General features: G+C 40.6%; 1 protein-coding gene across 1 annotated transcript; it reads right to left on the reverse strand.

Moving 5' to 3' along the window:
- Nucleotides 1–1297: 1297 nt before the first annotated feature.
- On the reverse strand, nt 1298–18745 carry CPB2 (carboxypeptidase B2). Its single transcript, XM_032205589.1, has 12 exons — nt 18643–18745; nt 17970–18066; nt 14346–14421; nt 11686–11810; nt 11487–11595; nt 10815–10916; nt 10160–10264; nt 8188–8304; nt 7133–7223; nt 3578–3780; nt 1616–1700; nt 1298–1482 (listed from the first exon to the last, which is right to left on the reverse strand). The coding sequence occupies exons 1-12, from the start codon at nt 18743–18745 to the stop codon at nt 1298–1300; spliced, it is 1398 nt and encodes a 465-aa protein (XP_032061480.1).
- Between the last annotated feature and the right edge of the window lie 1048 nt (nt 18746–19793).

The following is a 19793-nucleotide window of genomic DNA, read 5'->3' on the forward strand; positions in this document are numbered from 1 at the left end:
CCGCCGCGCCCCTGTGGGGGTCTGCCCGCGGTGAGGTGCTGCTCGCGGTCCCCAAGCAGGGTGGAATCCTCTCCCAGCCCTCTGGGCTTGCACAAAGTTATGGTCCTGCACGCCAGCAGTTAGTTGGATTTGTCTTCTCCGCACACTTGAAGCCTGTCTTGGGATTGTTATTGCATTCATATGGGTATCCCCACGGTACAGGACAGAACCATTAGGGTTGGAAAAGCCCTCCGAGATCACCTGGTCCAACCGTACCCCTACCACCAGTGTCACCACTAAACAACATCCCCAAGCACCACGTCCAACATTTCCCTGAACACCCCCAGGGACGGTGACTCCACCACCTCCCTGGGCAACCCGTCCCAGTGCCTGACTGCTCTTTCTGAGCAGAAATGTCTCCTCATTTCCAACCTGAACCTCCCCTGGCACAACTTGAGGCCATTCCCTCTAGTCTATCACTAGTTACTGTGAGCAGAGGCCGACCCCCAGCTCCCCACCCCTTCCTTTCAGGTAGCTGCAGAGAGCAATGAGGTCTCCCCTGAGCCTCCTCTTCCCCAGACCAAACACCCCCAGCTCCTTCAGCTGCTCCTCACAGGACTTGTGCTCCAGGCCCTTCACCAGCTTCGTAGCCATTCTCTGGACACGCTCCAGGGCCTCCACTCTTCAGACACATGAGATGCATACAAACCGTTGGCCACAGGATAAATGAACTTCACCAACTAATTGCAGTGGAGGAGCCTGCAGGCAGCTCCCACTTAGTATCAGTGATGAGGTTGTCTGCGTGTCCTTGCCTTTATCTAAAAGTGCAACAAGAAGTTCTCATGTGAACATCCTTTCAGTTTGACAGTAGAAGTAATGAATAGAGTTGTTTTCTAGTCAGAAAATCCTGTAATAGCACAAATGACCAAATGGAGGAATCTCTTCTATAGGTAGGGGCAGCCCTGCATGCTGCATGTGGATCAGAGGCCCATGTGATGCTCCAGCACCTGGGGTTCCAACCATCTAAAGGGACGTAAAATTATCAGTACTGTTTTCCCTTTACAGTGCTAGGACTAATAAATAGTATTTTAAATGACTTCTTAGAGACTCTTGAGTGCCTTTCTTAGTGAGATTGAACTACTGTTGTATTCACAGGTGTGGAAATATGGTAAAATAAGCTTGAGGTATTCCAAAATGAAGTGTATGGGGTGTCGCTATTCCTTTTTCTCCTATATAAAAATACTTTTAGTAAAGCAGCAGTCTTTTTATTGTTATGTGACCTAACTAAATATAGCCATTATATAAATTATATAAAACTTTACAAATTTTGAAGAACATGCTGCGCAATCTCTTTGACAGCAGAAAGTGCTTCTAAGCAAGTTGGCTGAATTTCTTCAGGAGGAAGCAAAAATCCGTAAGTTCCTGTGTCCCGAAGCTCAATGGTAAAAGAGTATTTAATTCCAAGATCATAAGCCCAGTCATCTGAACCTCCAGGAGCTAAATCTACACAAGGAAGGGAAAAAAAAAAGGTAAGTTACTTGAAACCATAGCTTCAATTTTCTGTCCAAAAGCTGTGTCCTGAAGATAACAAGCATATGCTATCATGCTTGTTGTTGTAATAAAAAGTCATACTTACAAATTGTTCGTGCACCAGTACCAAGTCTATAAATGGAATTTGTTGTTCTTTTTATAGCTTTAGCTGCTTTCTTTGCCAGACTTTCCTGAAATTAGCAAAACATTATTAGCTTTGAAGCTTTGTGATAATTGTTAATATATATTCAGTTAAGATTTATTTACGTCCTGCTCTGGATTTCGTATTAGTTAAATATGCATATAAAAGGCTCTAAAAAACCAACCAAACAAACAAATATAAAAAAGCAACAGTATGGTTAAAACTTTCAGTGTAAACCCATGCTACAGATTCCATTTCTGTTGTATCTAGATAAAAAATATAGATGGGACCTATATATTCCCACTTGTCTCATATTTTTCCTTTTTTTTTTTGCCACAGTATTTAAATAGTGATTCATGTACTATTGACTAAAACCAGCAGCACATGATTTGCATTGAGGAAATTCTACTCTTAAGCCACATAGAGGACTGAAGGCCCAGAATTAGTGCATTTCCTTCTGCTCTACAGTCACAAATACATTTTTTAATGCAGGCAAATAAAATACTTTGTTTCAGTAAATTAAACAGTAACCAAGACAGCATAAGAACATACGCTGTTTGGGATTATTTTGTTCTATATTTACATTACTGACTTTTTTTTTTTTTTTTATTTCTTCTGAACACACTGGCACTGGTTACCAATGGAAACACTACATTGGACTGTTTTTTTGTTTTTTGTCAAAGTAAGATGCTTCCAATGCATTCCATGTGCACTTTTTACAGTATTCCTATCTATAGAACATGAAGATTAAAAAAAACGTATACGTTAAGTGACCTGGGAGATGCATAAGGTTAAAAAGCAGTGAAAATGACAGCAGTAAGTGTGGATTGTTGCCAGTATATGCAAATGTCAATCCTATATCTTTCTAAACTCTCTTACTGTTTGTCACTATGTAAGGATTCATGTGACACATGAAATGATGTGTGTACCTCAGACATGTGCTGTCTTCCCATATGGCAAATCCCAGAGCGTGAAAATTAGATTTATGGTTCCCCTTTACACAATTTTCTGCTCCTTCCTTAGTGCTGTGCAGGAGCCATTGTTTCAAATAAAAGAATGTGTTGCCTCTGCACTTGGAGCCTAGGAACACCCAAAGTGGGCTATGAAGTGTAGGAGAGGGAATTCCTTGTTCTAAGGAGCTTGAAGACTTTACATTAAAAAATAAATAAATTAATAAATAAATAAAATAAAAATACTAAGCTATGCACCTAATTTTATAGCTTAATTATTTTGTCTTAAAAAATCCCATTTTAGCCTGGATCTCCTTTCCAGATCCAGGAAACTCAAAGTTTTCCAGTTACTGGGGAAAAGCACTGGCTACTTTTTCTATTTTGTGCTCTGCCTGTCTTCTAGAAGAGTTTTTACCATGTGGTCTGGTGGCTCAAGGATCTAAAATTCTGCCTAAGCAGGGTATGGTATCCATCCTACCATTAGAACCATTTTAAGATAAGTATCCCTCACAAAATACCTTTAATAAAAATAACAAGTATCCACCAGAACACCTCATTGCTTTGGTATGTAGAGGGTATTTTTCAGAGTTACACAACCGAGTACTTCCATATAACATAGTCATGTAAGATTATGTGCATGCAAACCACACGACTTCATTATGAATTTACACAAACGTCCTTTCCAGTTGTCCAAAGAACTGACACTCCACTCTTTTACCAACAGCTTCAAAGTATCAGGGATTGATGATGTGCTATCAGTCAGGGATAAATATTTTATTTTTTCCAGTCTCCAAAAGTAGCTGGCTGGTTTGCACACTGCTAGACCAGCCCAGACCTCTGTCAGTTCTTAAGAGGAGAAATTTCACTTCCAATTTCTTGATCTTCAGAATATTGTGACTCCCTTATTACAAGCATAACCAAGCAGAGTAAGAAGTTCTGAAATAAACGTGAAACTTAAGGAAGCAGGAAGACTTACCAGCTCATCATGGTCTTTGCTTTTCTTCGTGGTGTAAGAATATGGGAACAATACCAACTGGGAGTAAGAGTGCATTGTTATGTATGCTTTAATGATGTCTTTGTGATCTCTGATAAAGCGAGCCACTGCTTTAACCTCAGGTTCAGACTCTGGATAGGGTCCACAGTATATCTCATAGCAATCATTGGGAGATGCTCCTTTACCTGCAACAAAAGGGCACACAGTGTTACTCCTTGAGTTCTTCCCTTTACTCCATAAGTTCTTCCCTTCTGCACTCTTGTTCATCTAATGAAAGAATAGAGTATGGTGCCCATATGCAAGAAACAGTGGACCCTGCCATACTGTGGAAAGAACTCTAATTCATGCAAAGATCAGTGCAAGCCTCCTCAGATTTTTCACCTACTATACTCCCGGAGGAAAAAAAAAGAAAAAAAAAAAAAAAAGTAAATATTAAGGAAAAAATAAATCAAAGACTGGATAAAAAGTCTTAGAGGAGAAGATGAAAGTGCTCCCATTTCTACAAATTAATCAAGAACAAGCTTGTGAGATCCCTTCTTGAAATCTAGAAGTACTACAGGGAAGAGATTCCTAATTCTAAGGGCATGTTTGATCTCGGCCAACTATTGATTGCAAGTTGAAAGAACACAAATAAATTGAAAGTAGTGTATCAGATTTTTAAGAATGAGGAAAAGTATACATTGGAACAAACTACCAAGAAGACATCTAGGGTTCACCATTTTGGGTATCTTGACAAGAAGATCAAATTAGTTTCTGGAAGCAACCAGGATATTTATTGTTAAATGTTAACTCCTTGTGTTTTAATAAATTTTGAAAAAATTTCCCTTTGCTACAATCTGATTTTTAAATAAATATCTTATCCTCAAGTCTTTATCCTTAAATCTTATGCAGGAATAAAGCTCATTCAGTACTTTAAAATGCAAAAGTCTTTCACTGGGCACAGGGACGCTTTAACAAATGTCCATCTTCCAGAAAGCAATAATGCCAATGCATCTGCAGAGAAAAATCAACACTAGTGATTATCATATGATACAGGCACAAAGCTGTGTCAGGGGAGGGTCAGGCTGGGTGTTAGGAAAAGGTTCTTCACCCAGAGGGTGACTGGGCACTGGGACAGGCTCCCCAGGGCAGTGGTCACAGCACTGAGCCTACTGAAGTTCAAAAATACACCTCAATACAAGTGTATTTGGGTAAAATGTAATTGTGATAGACAAAAGGAAAATGGCATCTATGTGAAATCATGCAAAAATGACCAAATCATTACGTTAAGTTTTACGCTATTCTGTTTTGTGCAGACATGAGTAACTGCCTAAGGAAGAAAGCAATGAAGGATTTGTTTGCTGGCAATATTGGATGATTGTTCTGTCTACTTTCCTAAATTCTTAGTTGTACTGAGAACAGCCAACTGAGAAAATAGTACGGAAAACACAGAGAAATACTTAAGTCCAAGTCTGAGTCAATTTTAGTTCCACAGAGGAAATTCCAGGTTAGATCATTGCTCTTAATGGAGTAAATCTGAGCTTCATTAGTATAAAAGAAAACCATATTGTATCAGCTCATTAAGTAGTGCTTTTTGCTCTTCCTAAAAATAGTGAGAGGTGTTTTCCTGTTCCTAAGGTTGTTTCTGAACAGACAATGGAGGAAGTACAGTACTAATTAAATGCATAGATATAAAACCTGGAATTTTGCCATGATGCTAAGTATATTTGAAAGCAAGTCTGCAGCTAATGAAAGTCTGAGCATTTTGCATAATGACAACAGCTCTTCTCTGTTTAAAAATTTGTGAGTAAAGACTAAATTACAGGTACCTGTGAATTTGTGGTCATTTCCCATGAACTCAGTTGTGTTACGGTATTCAACTAATACAGCTAAAAATAGTTAAAACATTACTATAAAATGATAAAACTCCAGTTTAGCTCTTCTAAGGATCCTGCTGAACTCCTGACACTTTGCACAGCCACAGCAATAATGGAGATCCTACAGTTATTATGTTCTGGATAAAATCTGTTCAACCACTGCTATCAATTGCCACACAAAGGTATATCTGTTCCTCTATAAACAGCATTTTTATGCTAATTAGGAAAAACATGACTGTTTTTCAGCATGCTACTGAGTGTGCCACTAAAAGGAATAGAAACCTAGGGAGATCCTTACAGTCTTTAAGGTTTTCTGCTTAGGTAATCCTTACAGTTACTTAAGACCTTGTAAGCATGTGGCTTTGGTGCTTAGATTCGTCTGTGCAGATTTTTCTCTCCAATGTACCTGCAAGGTGCTGTGGCTTCTCTCCTCTGTGTTTTCATCCATGTCTAAGAGACAATTGTAGTATGTCTGAAAATAGTATGACTATTTCCCTTGTTACTAAGGTAAAACACTCAGGGTTGTCCTGTAAAAATATGTACAGATTGCCCAAAGACTCCTTTAGTGAAGAAGCACATTTTAAGCTGTGTTTTTCTCCTCTTTTTAAAGTAGAATCACTTCTCTGCTTCAGAAGTTGTTGACCACCAAAGGTGTTTGCCAAGTTAAACACACTATATAACCTTTCCCTGAAACTCGTATGTGTATCACATAGGTTATTTTTGCTGTTATTTCCCCATACTTTCTTCAGAACTCTCTTCTTGGCATATTTATAGTGAATATCACTTTTAAACATATGCATTTGGTCTGAAACTTCACGTTTTTGTGCCTGAAAAAATGCATGTTTTTCACCATGGTAAAGAAACATCTTAATTCCCAGTTTAGCAGTGGACTAACAAACCTGTTAGTTTAAAGGATATGCCCCGAATGCCAGTTTGGGATACCTGACTTCACTGTTAAAAGTGCCTTTTCCTCTCATAGAATAGAAACCCTGCATAGAAAGGGATTGAATGCTATTCCCCTCTTGAGTTTAAAGATCAGAGCAATTGCCATGTTTAAGGCACTTTCATCAGGTCTCTCCAAACGTGTCTCATTACTTTGCTGAAAGTCATGCAGGACATTAGTGCCACTGCTGAGTGAGGCCAGACCTGATCTATGGGGTTTTCGGAGAGCTGTTCTGCAGAATATTAAAAACCTATCAAGTACTAAAAGTGCCCATGGGTAAGTAAAGGTGATATAGCCTTGGCAACAAATGCTGAGAGCCAAGAAATTTTGGTCATTTAAGCATTGCTGAAGGATGACTGAGGTGACCCCGTTCATACAGTGCCCTGGGTACTCCACTGGGTGGTGCGGTAGGCTTTGGGTGACATGGCAAGAGCCACCTCATCCCCCTGTCCTCCTTCTCCCCCACAGCCAGGCGTGTTGTAGTGTGATGCAAGGGACAGGGTCCAGGGTCCTGGCCCCCCTCTCTCTTGTCATCATGCTGGGAAGAGGTTAGTCCCTGGTTCAACATCTTGGGGGTCCTGGGTCCCAAAAATAGGTATCTCAAGTTGGGGAAGTGTTGACAGGTTTGTAAACGTGCTTAGGTGCGTTTAGGTCTTTGTATGAAAATGTTTTCAAAGCTGAGAATTTTACAGGCTGAAACTGAGACAGGGGTACAAGGCAAAGGAAACGGTGTCATACCGCACCACTGCGCGTCAAAATTCCTGTTCATGTCAGTACCGATGCACCTGTTGTTACCGTGCTGTGAGCGGCTCTTTCTCCACAGCCGATTCTGTGAAAGGAGACACGTAAAGCATGTTCAGGGAAAAAATCTGAGAAAAATGATGGCAGCATCTCACCTGTTAGTTAAATGTGACTTCCCACTTGTATCTCTACAGGTTACATGCCAGTGAAGAGGTAAAAGACCACGGAACATTATAAAACCACAGTCTGATTGCCAGTGAGGCTGGATGATAAATGGAAGTGTTGGAGAGGATGAAAAGTGCTCTGATTTCAACGGATTTGGACCAAGGAAGGGGAGGAGAAGTCACACTGTTTAGCCAGGTGTGTGAGTTTACAAATCCAAATCTAATCCTTCAGTAGACATCTTTAGCAGCATGTGTAAAGTTGGAAATTTGATGTATGTGTGTAGCTATCCAAATATAAGCTAAACTGGACGGAAGATCTGAAATGGAAGAACTTATTTTTTAATCTTTTAACGTTTTAAGTGTAGGGCCTAAACATGAAAAAAGCGACAAACCAACAAACAAAAAACACTCAGCGACTCAGAGTTCCTAACTGATAAATAAAATCCTGGACTAAAGATACCTGTTGTACCTCCCTTTATCTGAAACAAAATGTGCTCAGAGAACTGGGCTATCGTGCAGGAGGGAGGAGTGGATTGTTGGCTGTGGTCTATTTGATGCAGTGTGCTATTCAGTTTGTGCTGGCTTTGCAACCTTGCAAAGGCATTCCCGGACAGCTGGAAGCTTTGCCATCTCAGAATGAGATTTAGTTGTTTCTAAATGCGTTTCCAGCAGCTTGGAAGACACAAAGGTACCATGGGTCAAATACCAATTAGTTGCAGTCTCTGTTGTGGTTTAAATTGGGCAGAGATGCAGAAACTGTAAGCACAGATTAAGGGCTTGGGGCATGCGGTTCCAGGATGGAAATTATGCCCTGGACATGCACAACAATAATTTCCATAAACAGCATGTCAGTACGTTGCACAGTCTGTCAAAAAAATCTGTACGTACAGAGGGATGGCTCCACGTGTACTCGTAGCCATCCACATTTATCACAGGCATGACGTAGAAATCAAAATGCTCCAGCAGTGTCGTCATGGTCTGATCTCTCTCACGCGTATTGATTGCCTGTAAAACACAGGAAAAACTTATTAAAGGCATTTGTAACAGAGGTTTTCTTACCTTCCTAGGACGGCAACTGAAGGCCCATGTAAAATAATCACGCAATTATCGCACTGGTCTACCTCCTGATGGAGGCGTATCACATCACAGAAACTGCTAAATAGCCAACGAGCGATTTAGTCAGAGTGGTGGGGAGAGGAGAAGAACCAAACTGATACAGTCAGTGAGATACGCTGCAGTCTTTGAGCTTTAGCAGGTGGCCATGAGATAGAGTTGAAGCTTATTTGTCTGAAGGCTTAAGCTTTTGCTGCTTGTACAAATGGTAGGAACTCTTCTCCCACCCAAAATACCAGCAAGGGAGCATCAAATAAAGCAAGCACAAAAATAACAAATCACATTTTGAGTGGCTGCTGTACATAACATTATTTCTGCTGGTTTCATTATAAGTTCAGTGCATTTGTATGCAAGGAGCCAGCAAGAGCTACATTGCTAATTTGGCCTCACCGCCTATTCTGAAGGCTTTAGTGATACCTAACCTGGTTGTTGGTCTACCACACAGGGATAAATTTTAACCTGGATAAGTGGTTTTGTTCTATTGGAGTAGATTAAGTCCTTAATCATATCTTTTTTCCTTTTTTTTTTTTTTTTTTTTTTTCCTCTTTATACCTTTTTTAAAGCACTTTCTTTCATTTTAAATCCTTCCCAGTTTTCCTCAGGCAATGTGCTTTGACTTAAATGAGAAATGTCAATCTTCCTACAATCTAACAACAAAACTAAATGATAAAGAGTGGAAACATTATAAAGAATGCCTTGTATTTTTAAGAGAGATCTACTGAATTTAGTGTGTGCGCAGACCTGTATTAATATCCATTTTTAAAATGTTACTTCACAAACTCATATAGAAATAAAATCTGGATTTAAAGCATGTAAATTAGATCAAGGGGATGGAGAAGCTAAATGTTTAGCTTGTTACTTCTGAAAAAATGCTGCAGGGACTTGTCACCGGCAAACTGACAGCGTAGCTGGTAATTATTTGGAGCAGCATGAAAAGGGCAAATGCATTTCTCTCCAAGGGAACCTTGAAGGCTGGGATTATCAATGGGTCATAAGGTACATTCGCTGTGTCTGTCCCAAACTCCTGCAATCTCCTTTAAAATGTTATAGTCATCGAGGCATTACAGTTGTGGCTGAGGACAGAAATAAATGTATTTCTTCTTTTTATTATCATCATCATCATCAGGATTTAGTGATATCCTGGACAAACCATAACTCATGTTTTAAGAACACCTCTATGCTGATGCTCTGGCTACAGTGCTGATGATTTTGAAGTCTCAGTCTCATCTAGTTTATTTTTATTGTGAACTTGGCTTTTGTGAAAGGTGTCCTTTGATCTACTCCAGGCAGTGCCAGTTGGAGTAGTATGGATATGAGCCACCATGCACTACATGACACAGAGCCAGCATCACTCCTTGGATCCATGAGGCAATATAGACAAAGCTCTGGCAGATTACCTAATACTTGCTTTTCATAGCATGTCTTCTCCATCCCTCACCATTCCATATCTTTAAAAGTCTCTGTTGAGTCTCCACTTTGAAATGCGTACTTGAGAATATATCTGAACTCTTTTGCATTTAACCCATGTATCTTTCTCTCTCTCACACAGACTTACCTCCATCTACTGACATGCACACACACACTCACTGCTCCATGTACATCTTGGGGAAAATCCTGAGCTGGCGTTGTGGAAGTAGATGGATTAAGACATTACAGAGCTTAGAATGCAATTGGGAAGAGAAGGTAAATGGCAGCAAGATAGTTTGCTTTGCTTTGAAAACGGTAGCCAAGTATGATATCTACTCACATGGCCTATGAACCACAGGCAGAAGGCAGGAGAAATCCATTCTCTAGCATGGATACCACAGTCAATCCATATTGCACTTTTGGGATTTCCCTGCCCTTTAGAAAGCTGACAAAACAAAACAAAATGTTAAAATCACTATTTTAAAGAATATCACATAAAGGTGAAAGTGAGCAGGGTAACTAAGATGTAAAAAGAAGCCCCTGTGATGTAGGGAGTGTTTAGACTGACTGTGGGCCGGGTTGCTGCTCTCATTTATGTTCACATATGGTCAGAGGGCCATATTCATATCCATACTGCTAACATAACAACCAAGACTGCACTAGGCCTTGATTCCAAGACATCCGATCACAAGCTACTCAGGGCAACAGACCAGCAGAGGAAGGTTATCTCCCGTGCCAGTATTTCATGCCTTTGGATGATGGCCTAGATGTGGTGACTTTTTTGTGACCCAACAAGGAACCTAACATGGTCAAATGCCTTTGTCAAACGTAATGGCACCATATCAGAAGAACTTAGGAAACTTCTAAAAAAGACAAACATTTACACATTGTTGAAATATGCATTTAAGTATAGATTTAAGAAAGTGTTTTGGTCAAAACCCGTCACTTGCTCGCATTAGTACCTGGAAAGATTTCTCAGTAAGTCAAAGCCATACCTTCAAAACATAAAGTGGTCGTTTTTCATATGATGATCCAATATGTATTTTCTCAAGTAGGTCAGAATGGACTTGCGCTACGTCTTCTATCCAATAATATATCTGCAAAGATGAAGTAGAGCAGTTTGTAAAAGGACCTTCTCCCTACAGTTTTCCCATGTTCCTAAAAGTAGTCTGGACCTGACATCATTCTTTTTCCCAAATTCCCACCTCTTCATCTGACTGGAAAAAAAAACACACCACCACCACCACTGAAAAAACCCTAGCAATTCAGAACACTGGCCAATTTCCAGGCTGACTTCTCTTGAGCCAAGTGATGAGACATAGTCACAACACCGTCTAGGTATAGCCTTGAAACTCCTCTTTAGTTTTATTTAGTTAAAATATTATTCACTTCATGTTTGAAATATTTATGTGGTGCTTTACTGCTGCATTTCAGTTCTGAGCAGGCTGCTTTTGAATGCTGGTTTGCGGTAATGTGTGTATAATAGGTTTTGTCTGGTGCTTCATTCCTTCTCTATAAAGGCATTACACTAATTACAGCTCTCAGTGGTTGAACAATACAATGATAATTATTTACCTGGTGATGGTTTCTTTTCCCTGTCTCTATTCTCAACCATGAGGTCTTTCACCCCTTACACAAATCTACAGAGTATTACAACAACACCTTACTTCTTTCAGAGAGTGGTAGGTTTGATAGTACGATGAAGAGCTGCGTGGGTTCATTGTGTCATTGATAGTCTGCTTCTCGATAAGTCCTTGAACATCTCCCATCAAAATTCTGAAAAACAAAGAAAGGGCACAAACTCCTGACAGACAGTGTTGCCAATCAAGTTTACTGAAATATTCATGACAAGAAATAAATACGTACCTGTGCTGTATTCTCAGTTTTTTTAAATTAGCTTTTGTGCTGTTTATGCTGGATGCAGCGACATAGAAATGGACTTCCATGTTCTTCTTGATGTATTCAACCACAACAGGTTGCAAGAGGATGACCTGCAAAATTTCCAGGAACATTTAATCTTCCCCCCCCCACCCTTTTTTTTTTTTTCTTTTTTACCAAGGAAAGAAAAACATATATATATTCTTATTAACATTTTGTAAGCACTTTGAAAATTATCAAAGCATACATTTTCAATTTAAGAGATCACTCATAAGAAGCAGTTTAATGTGTGTTGTGTTATAACATTCTGCTACTGCTGGAAATGAAATGTGTGTATTTAAGGAATGTTTATAATGACTTCTGCACATAAATCCATAAATCAAGAACAAAGACAGGAACATAACCTTTATTGAGATAGTATTTCTAGTATAATAGATATGTTTAGCCAGTTATTATGTTACATGTTTTCAAGTCTGCTGAGAGTTATTTTCCCTGAGGGTATTTGGAGAATTAATGAAGATCAGACCAGTCTTTGTAGCTATTGTGTTCACTGATTACTTTGATCAGGGAGGAAATAAATGCCAGAAGGGGTTTGACTATAAGTCAAGATGAAGCAGCAATACAGAGATTAGAAATGGGAAGAAAATAAGAAAATGAGATTCTTCTTGGCAAAATTAAATCTTGTACAATAATAAAATCAGAAGCCAACATATTCAATAACAGAGTGAAATTTTAGAAGCAGCAATAGCAAAAGACCTAGGAGTGACAGCAAGCAGAAAATTAGGCATGAATTTACAATGTGGAAAAGGTCAACGTAATTCTTGGATGCATTTTTAAAGAGATGCAGCATGGAGTCACTAGACACCGGACTTATTTTACTCCTTTCTGGTGCAATTGCACCAAGAATATTATGTTTCACTTAGGGCACCATGTTTCCAGACACACATCAGCTCTCAACTGTTTACCTCACTCATTTCTCAGGGAGAACACATTTGAAAAACCATACAGAAAACCCTTCCATGCTTTCGATCAAGACTTCAGAACAGTAAATGGCAAAAGATTTGGGCCCAATATGTATTACTACCTTGTGCTATACAAATGACTGAGCTAGTCTCGGTGTAGCAATCTCAGGCATTACTGGCAGGGTGGTGCCATCATGTATCTCAGCATTGCTTGGAAAAAGCATCCAAGAAGCAAACCAGATGCTTAGCTCACCAGCACCGATTTCCTTGGGGCCTTGGCTAGCCTGATGTCTTTGCTCACATATAACAGTTCAGATTTAGTTTCTTGTTGATGTAGGCATTCTTTGAATTGGGAATAATTAAAACTAAGGAACTCTAGGTTGGGGGTAAATGGGAAACTTTCATAATGCATGTGGTTATTAGTCTCTTTACCCATCATCAGCAAGGGTCAATACTACCCCAAGGACAGCTACAAAAGACTGTTGTTAGCATTCCTGCATCTGGGTCTTCTGCTGAATGCTATGTGCAACACGTGTGATGTACAGATAGTGTTTCCTTTGTTTTGGATGTTTGGTTTCCAACTTTTGCAGGAGTAACACCTATAATTAGCCTGATGATTTGTTGTGTAAGATGCTAATATTCAGTTGTTTCCTTTTTTTTTTTTTTTTTTTTTGGCTAGATTTTAACCATGAATATTTGCTAGGAGGTGCCATTTGTGTCTTTCGTTTTCCTGTTCCTTTTCTCTCTATCTTTCTCCCTCTCTTCATGGCTTCTTGGGGCTCCTGTGCGCAAGCAAATGAAGAATAACAGAGGTGAGGAAAAGATGGAGGAAAGGAGATCTATTTTAGTACAGCAAAGGAGATGAATATGTGAGTTGACCTGTGGAGGTGGAAAAGAGTAAAGAAAGGTATCAAGGTTTATGTGAACTGGAAGGAAGAATAAGAAACTAGGAGGGCCAGCAGAAGACAGGTAAGAATTTGGGTGGACATAACATTAACAGGAGCTAAGAAAGACAGAGAAAGACTTGGCATAGGCACCGTTACAATCTGCAGTCATCTGAGACACATCCTCAGTCATCCTGTAAATATGTTGGCTGAGGGAATGGTTGCACCTCTTGATGCAGAGTGTTGGCTTGAAATAGTGAGGGTGCGATTGGGGAAATGCTTTTGAAGAGGAAGAGATGCCTCATTTTAATTAAATGCTCTCTTCTTAAATGACACAGTAAAATAATAATAATAAAAAGTATTGCATGACAGATTTTTTTTCCATCTAAATGCTGCTTTAATAAAAATACCACTTTATATTGAAAATCTAGCCCTGATCTTTAAAGCTGTGCAAGTCATCAAGGTCAAGACTGCATTGGGTTGAAGCACTAAGTTTCCCTAGCAAATGCGTTTTCTACTTACTGTGCTCTATCAGTTTTGTGGTGTCTTATACACAAAATCAATTGCAGAAATCTGAACTCTGATATAATAATATTATGAAGTAGAGCTCTCATCATGTAAATTAGGGAGCAGCAGAATGATAAATGCCAAGTATTTGTTGAGTTGCTTCAGTAGGACAGAAGAATGAAATCTTTCCACTAGTGGGGAAAAAAAGTAGTGCACTGTTATTTATTTATTTATTTATTTATTTATTTTGGAAGAATTTGGCCTAGAGATGAGAAAGCCACAGGGAACCATTTACCTCGGTGGTGTTCAGTAAAGTCTGAAGGGCTTCAACCTGTTCGTCAGTTTGTGGGCAAGCCCACAAAACCTCATCCCTGAAAAACAAGGGTATTCAGGTGAAGCACAGGTACTTGAAACTGGAGCCTAACTAGAGAAGCAGCCGTGACCTTCCTCTTCTTCCCTGACTTGGCCATCCAGAAGTCAAAGAAGGTTCAACAGTGAAGATGCTGAGCTCAATTCCAGACCCTTCTGCTGCCAAACAACCAAATATATGCAAGAGCTGGGTGGCTGGTGCAGGGCTTTGGTAGCTAGCATCCACTGCTGTACTCCAAGATTGCTCCTGGGAGCTGGCACCAGCACCACAGCTTTCAGTCCCAGCTGATCCAGAGTACAGCAGGACAGCTGTAAAACCAGCCCAGACCAAGAAGATAGCTCTGCTGTTCTCCTCTGGTATCAACCACCCTTCAGCAGAGACGTGAATACTCCCATCTTGCTGCAGAAGCCCAGCACAGCTTTTGGTAGATGTGCAGAGACCACTGCTATAACCATTCTTACTTCAGTCCAGTTTTCCTGATCTACTTTTTCTCCATCTGCCACTTACCCCTGGTTTCAGGTGCTCTATACCACAGTCTTCCCAGTAATTTTTATTCCTTATTTGCCCAGTAATTTATATTCCTTGAAAACCCAACGGTCCAGACTCACTGTAGAGAGAGATGGCCCTTCCCATCTACTCCATGCCTGACTCCACCATCGGTGACAGAAGAGAAATTCATGCACAGGTCGGCAAGAATTAGAGAAGAACCATCCCTGAGGGTGTTCAAGGAAAGGCTGGACCTGGCACTTAGGGACATGGTTTAGTGGGTGATGGTGGTAGGGGGATGGTTGGACCAGATGATCTTGGAGGTCTCTTCCAACCTTAATGATTCTAGAATTTAGAGTTTTCCACCCCTGTGCCAGTGCAGACCAGTTGTGATAGAAGCACATAATTTGCAAATGAGAGGCGAGAAGTACTTATCTCTCTGAAGAGATCTTTATCATCTGAATGCTGCCTTAAGAAAAATACCGCTTTACATGGTAAATCCACCCCTGATCTTCAGTGCCCTGCAAGCCATGTAGTTCAACGCTGCATAGAATAGATATTTAAAGAAATTCATGCATAGAATGCAGAGGGAGGAGACTCAGAGGAATGTCAAGCCCTTATTTCCATTTTCTGGGTTGGGGTGGCTCTCATCCCATCAGTCATTTGGCATACAAGTGCATAAAAGAGGCACTAACTCCCCACCAGCCCTATCTGAAGAGATGTTTCTGAAAAGAAAACAGGCAGGGCTCTCAAAACAAGCATTTTCAAGCTGTGTAATGTGATTGCCACAAGTCATTGTTGTGACTGATTTCAAGCGGAGACGCGACAGTGTCTGGCAACCAGGTGATTCATCTTTTCTACTTTTAGCCAAGCTCCACGCAATCACTGCTGCTTCTCATGCAGAACCAACAGCATGCCAGCCTTATTTTTGCCTCTGCCATCATTTGATGGAGCATCAGAAAGCAATCAGGGCCAGGCAGGGCTGGCACTTGGCCTTCTTTTTTAGACAAGTGCATGCCAGAGCTTGTGTTGAGGGCTATTTTAAAAATGAATTTGCCCTCTTATATCTGGGAGAGACTTTTCACAGGGGAGATCAGAAAAGGGCTGTTGCATGTGGTTTCATCCTACAATTGCCATGGCCTGACATGGCAGAGGGTGCTGTAACGAGGAGGTTGGTGTGTACCTCTGTCCCACTGTTTGTTGCATAAATAGTTCAGGTGAGTGTGGTTCGTGGCAGACAGCTGGAGGCTAGCAGCAAATACTCATAGCTCTCATTCACAGGATATGAATACACCAACCAAGTTAATCCCAGTTCAGCCCCTGCCCTAATAGTGTTTAACATGGGGGTATTAGCAGCTGGAATTGGGGTCAGTGGACTTCTTGATTCCTCCATTTCAGTTTGACATTATACCCTCTAAATATATGATATCCTTTGTTACACTATTATACTCTCAATAAATTATATCCTCTTAATAAAGAAACGAGCACTGTGAGGATTCAGCAGAACCTGAGGTATTTTAGATCTGTGTGCTAAATCAGAATTGATTGCATCCTAAATATACACATTTCTCTCCACTGGCTGTATAGGAAGATGAGGATGACTTGGTCATACACAGCATTATGAAGAAAGCCCATATAGTCAGATGAATCCCTGCCAGGATTCAGAGGGCCTGGCCACCATCTCACAAACAGATATAAATCAGTGCCAGTTCTGTTCAGGCATCACTGTGCCTTCCCCCTCCTCTCCGTTGCATTTCTCAATCACCACAAATGCTGTCAGCATTGCTTATCACAGCAGCCCTTGAAACAAGGGCTCAGCATGGATGTGTCTCCATGAACTCACAGCCTGGCTTCATTCAAACCTTGCATGCTCTTCTGGAGTACTGTCTCCAGAAGAGAAGCCTCCCTACTTTGTCTCCAGCTGGAAGCCTTCCTCTGGCTCTCAGCAGGTAGGATCACACGTGCTACTTGTTCTGCCTCATGCTTTCCAGTTGGAAATGCCATATTCTTCTGTAAGGGTCAGATATTCTGTGTTTTATTTAAATTTTAAATAAATGGACCTCCAAGCAGCACAGAACAATATTGCTGAATTCACCTACAAGCTTATTTAACTGTCGCCCTACTTCGAACCCCACAACCTTGTAGCAATCCACAACAAAATATGATTGCAATGTGAAACAGAGATGAACGATCCTGTTTTTAAGGCATAAACTCAAGAAGCATTGACCTGTCACAGTCCTGCTACTGACTAGGGGTGCAGAGTAACAGAGGGCCCTGAGACCCAATTCACTGTTACTTGTGTAGGAATTTGGGTTCTGGGAGCAGGCTGTGTTTAATCACGGTTCCTCTAGCTTGTTCAGCTTGCTTAATATCCCCACATGAGGGGCTTATCTTTTTAGTTCTACCTATTAAGACATTGAAGGTTTTAAAGCCAGCTGCCCATATAGAAAATAAAAGCACTTTGGCTGTCTTCCTCTCTGACATATGTTCTCATGTTTTAACAAAGCATTTGGTTGCAGGGTATTTCTGAAGTTTATCGATAGGTAACAATAAAGCTGCTTCTGAAACACTGTACAAATACAAAATGGTTATTCAAAAATGATTTATGATTGGAGAAACAATCATAAAAGCTGCTTTAGAAAGAAAAACAGATTGTTAGCACTTTCTGAAATGGTTTCTCTTTCTACCTCAAGAAGTAATTCATTTAAGGTCTTGTTTTAAGGCAGACGAAGCAAATTATTTTTTCCCATTAAGTTTCAGAATGCCCTTTATTGGCATTTGAAAGCACTGAATGAACAGAATTGATTTGCACTTAGACTGAAAAGAATAGTTTTAATATGATTAAAAACATAGGATTTATGGATGCAAAGAAGACTTAGAATAATTTCATTTCCTCCACCATCTATATATTAAATTGAACCACAGACCCAATTACAAGAGCAATAAATAAATGTCAGCCTTTGCCAAATGTTTTCCTACGCACCTTGGAGTTACTTTACCTCAACATTTTCCCTGTCCCACTCACCACATGCCGAGAGCCCGGTAGCCACAGGAGGTATTTACCTTGGATGAGTGAAGACATGCTTCTCTTGAATCCAGCTGAATAGGGTAAAAAGGAGCAAGTAAAACTTCATCTTCACGGCATCCACAATGAAACCCACTGCAATTGGAAAGCCCAGGGTTCAAGACCCACATTATTGATTTCAAAAATGTTATTTAAAGAGTGGTTAAAATTTAATGCTGCCTCTCACCTCAGCCCCAAGCTGGCGGTGGCTGAGTCAATATGACAGAAGTCTCTGGGCTGGTTCTGCTCATATTGAGGTCACCCAGCACAGAAAGGATAAGGTACATTTTGGACATTCTCATATTGACAAGTCACTTTGTCATTTGAGCCTTTGTTTTATTTCCTTGTGGCTATGAACCACAGACAGAAGAAAGAACACCAAGCACGATGGTTTTGTGACCCTGTCACATTTACAGAGGTCCAGCAGTGTGCTCTGCATCCAGTACTCCTACAGCACATCACAGCTGAGCATGAAGCTGGTTTCAAGAGTGGCAATGAGGTTGTGAAGTCCAAATGGAAGAATCCTAAGCAGAAAAGATCCTTTGGCTGGTATTTGCTAGAGAGAGAACAAGGAGCAAGTGAGATGGATGCCTTCTTGCTATGGAGAGCGGTTCCTCTGGTTCCAGATGGAGCACCTTGACTGGGCCTCCATCTCCCACTGTTGGTCTCTACCTCTTTGGTTATCACTTGATCCATCCAAGGATTTCAGATTGCTTATGTTGCTCCACATCCTCTTCTCTGTGACATTCTGACATCCAGTTTGTGCTTTCCACATGCCGCATTTTTCCAAGGAAAAGTACCACTGACTCTTCACCTCATTATTATTAATTTTTGCAAGCCTCAAGATTTGTCTCCCAAGTTTCTGTGTGTGGTTGTGCAGACAGGACATGCCAAAAGCTGAATGAACTGGACACATCCATGCTGTCTGATTTAAAATGTTCTTCAGGTGAATGGTGCCCAGCAAGGTAGCATGGTTTTGTTCCAGAGGGTTTTCTTTCCAGGAGAGGACCAGGGAGTGAATCCACACACATCCAGTGGGGACAACAGGGAGCCAAGACCTGGGACTGAATGGGGGAACTAAATTATTTGACACTGTAGCTTAAGGTTATAGCTGTACAACTGGATTAAAAAATGCCTAGGACCAATCCCCTGAGCCAAGGCTAGGTAAGACAGACTAGGTTGCATCCACCAGCAACCTCTCAAACAGCTCTGGAGTGGTCCAGATCAGAAACAGTGCTCCAGTTAGGCAGGCAACTGGGGCTTCAGAGCTCAAAATCAGTCCTGGCTTTCTTAGATAGGAGGGAAGATATGTGCTAAAAAGTCAGACAGCTAAGTTTTAGATGGCTGAAGTCAGCAGAGGTGAATATCTCTGTGAAAATACACAAGCACCAAAAATCTCCAAACTGGAAATATTGGGTTAAGCACAAACTGGGCACCAAAGTGAAACTAAAAAAAAAAAAAAAAAAAGACTCACAGGAAGCTAAACCGCTGGCACCTTACCTAGATTTTGCAGTTCCTCCTTTATCTTTTCTAGATGTTGTTCAAACAAACACGAAGTTCGGTAAGTCACACAGGCTGTTTCTGGCACGGGAAGTGGGCAGCGCTCTGCCACTGTGGTTGATTTTTAAACTGATGGCTCAGATGTGCTTCCTTCACATAGGGAAAAAGAAGGTGCCAGCAGAGGACAAAACGTAGGAGACAAAACTTGACCATCCGGTCGTGCTTGCATCTGGAAATGTCTGATGCACAGATGCAAATTTAAAGAAAAATTGAATCTACAGAGATAGGTATAGCAGAAGAAATTGAAAGAAAGAAAAAAAAAA

The sequence above is a fragment of the Aythya fuligula genome, chromosome 1 (genome assembly GCF_009819795.1).
Source record: "Aythya fuligula isolate bAytFul2 chromosome 1, bAytFul2.pri, whole genome shotgun sequence".
In the NCBI taxonomy this organism is placed as follows: domain Eukaryota; kingdom Metazoa; phylum Chordata; class Aves; order Anseriformes; family Anatidae; genus Aythya; species Aythya fuligula.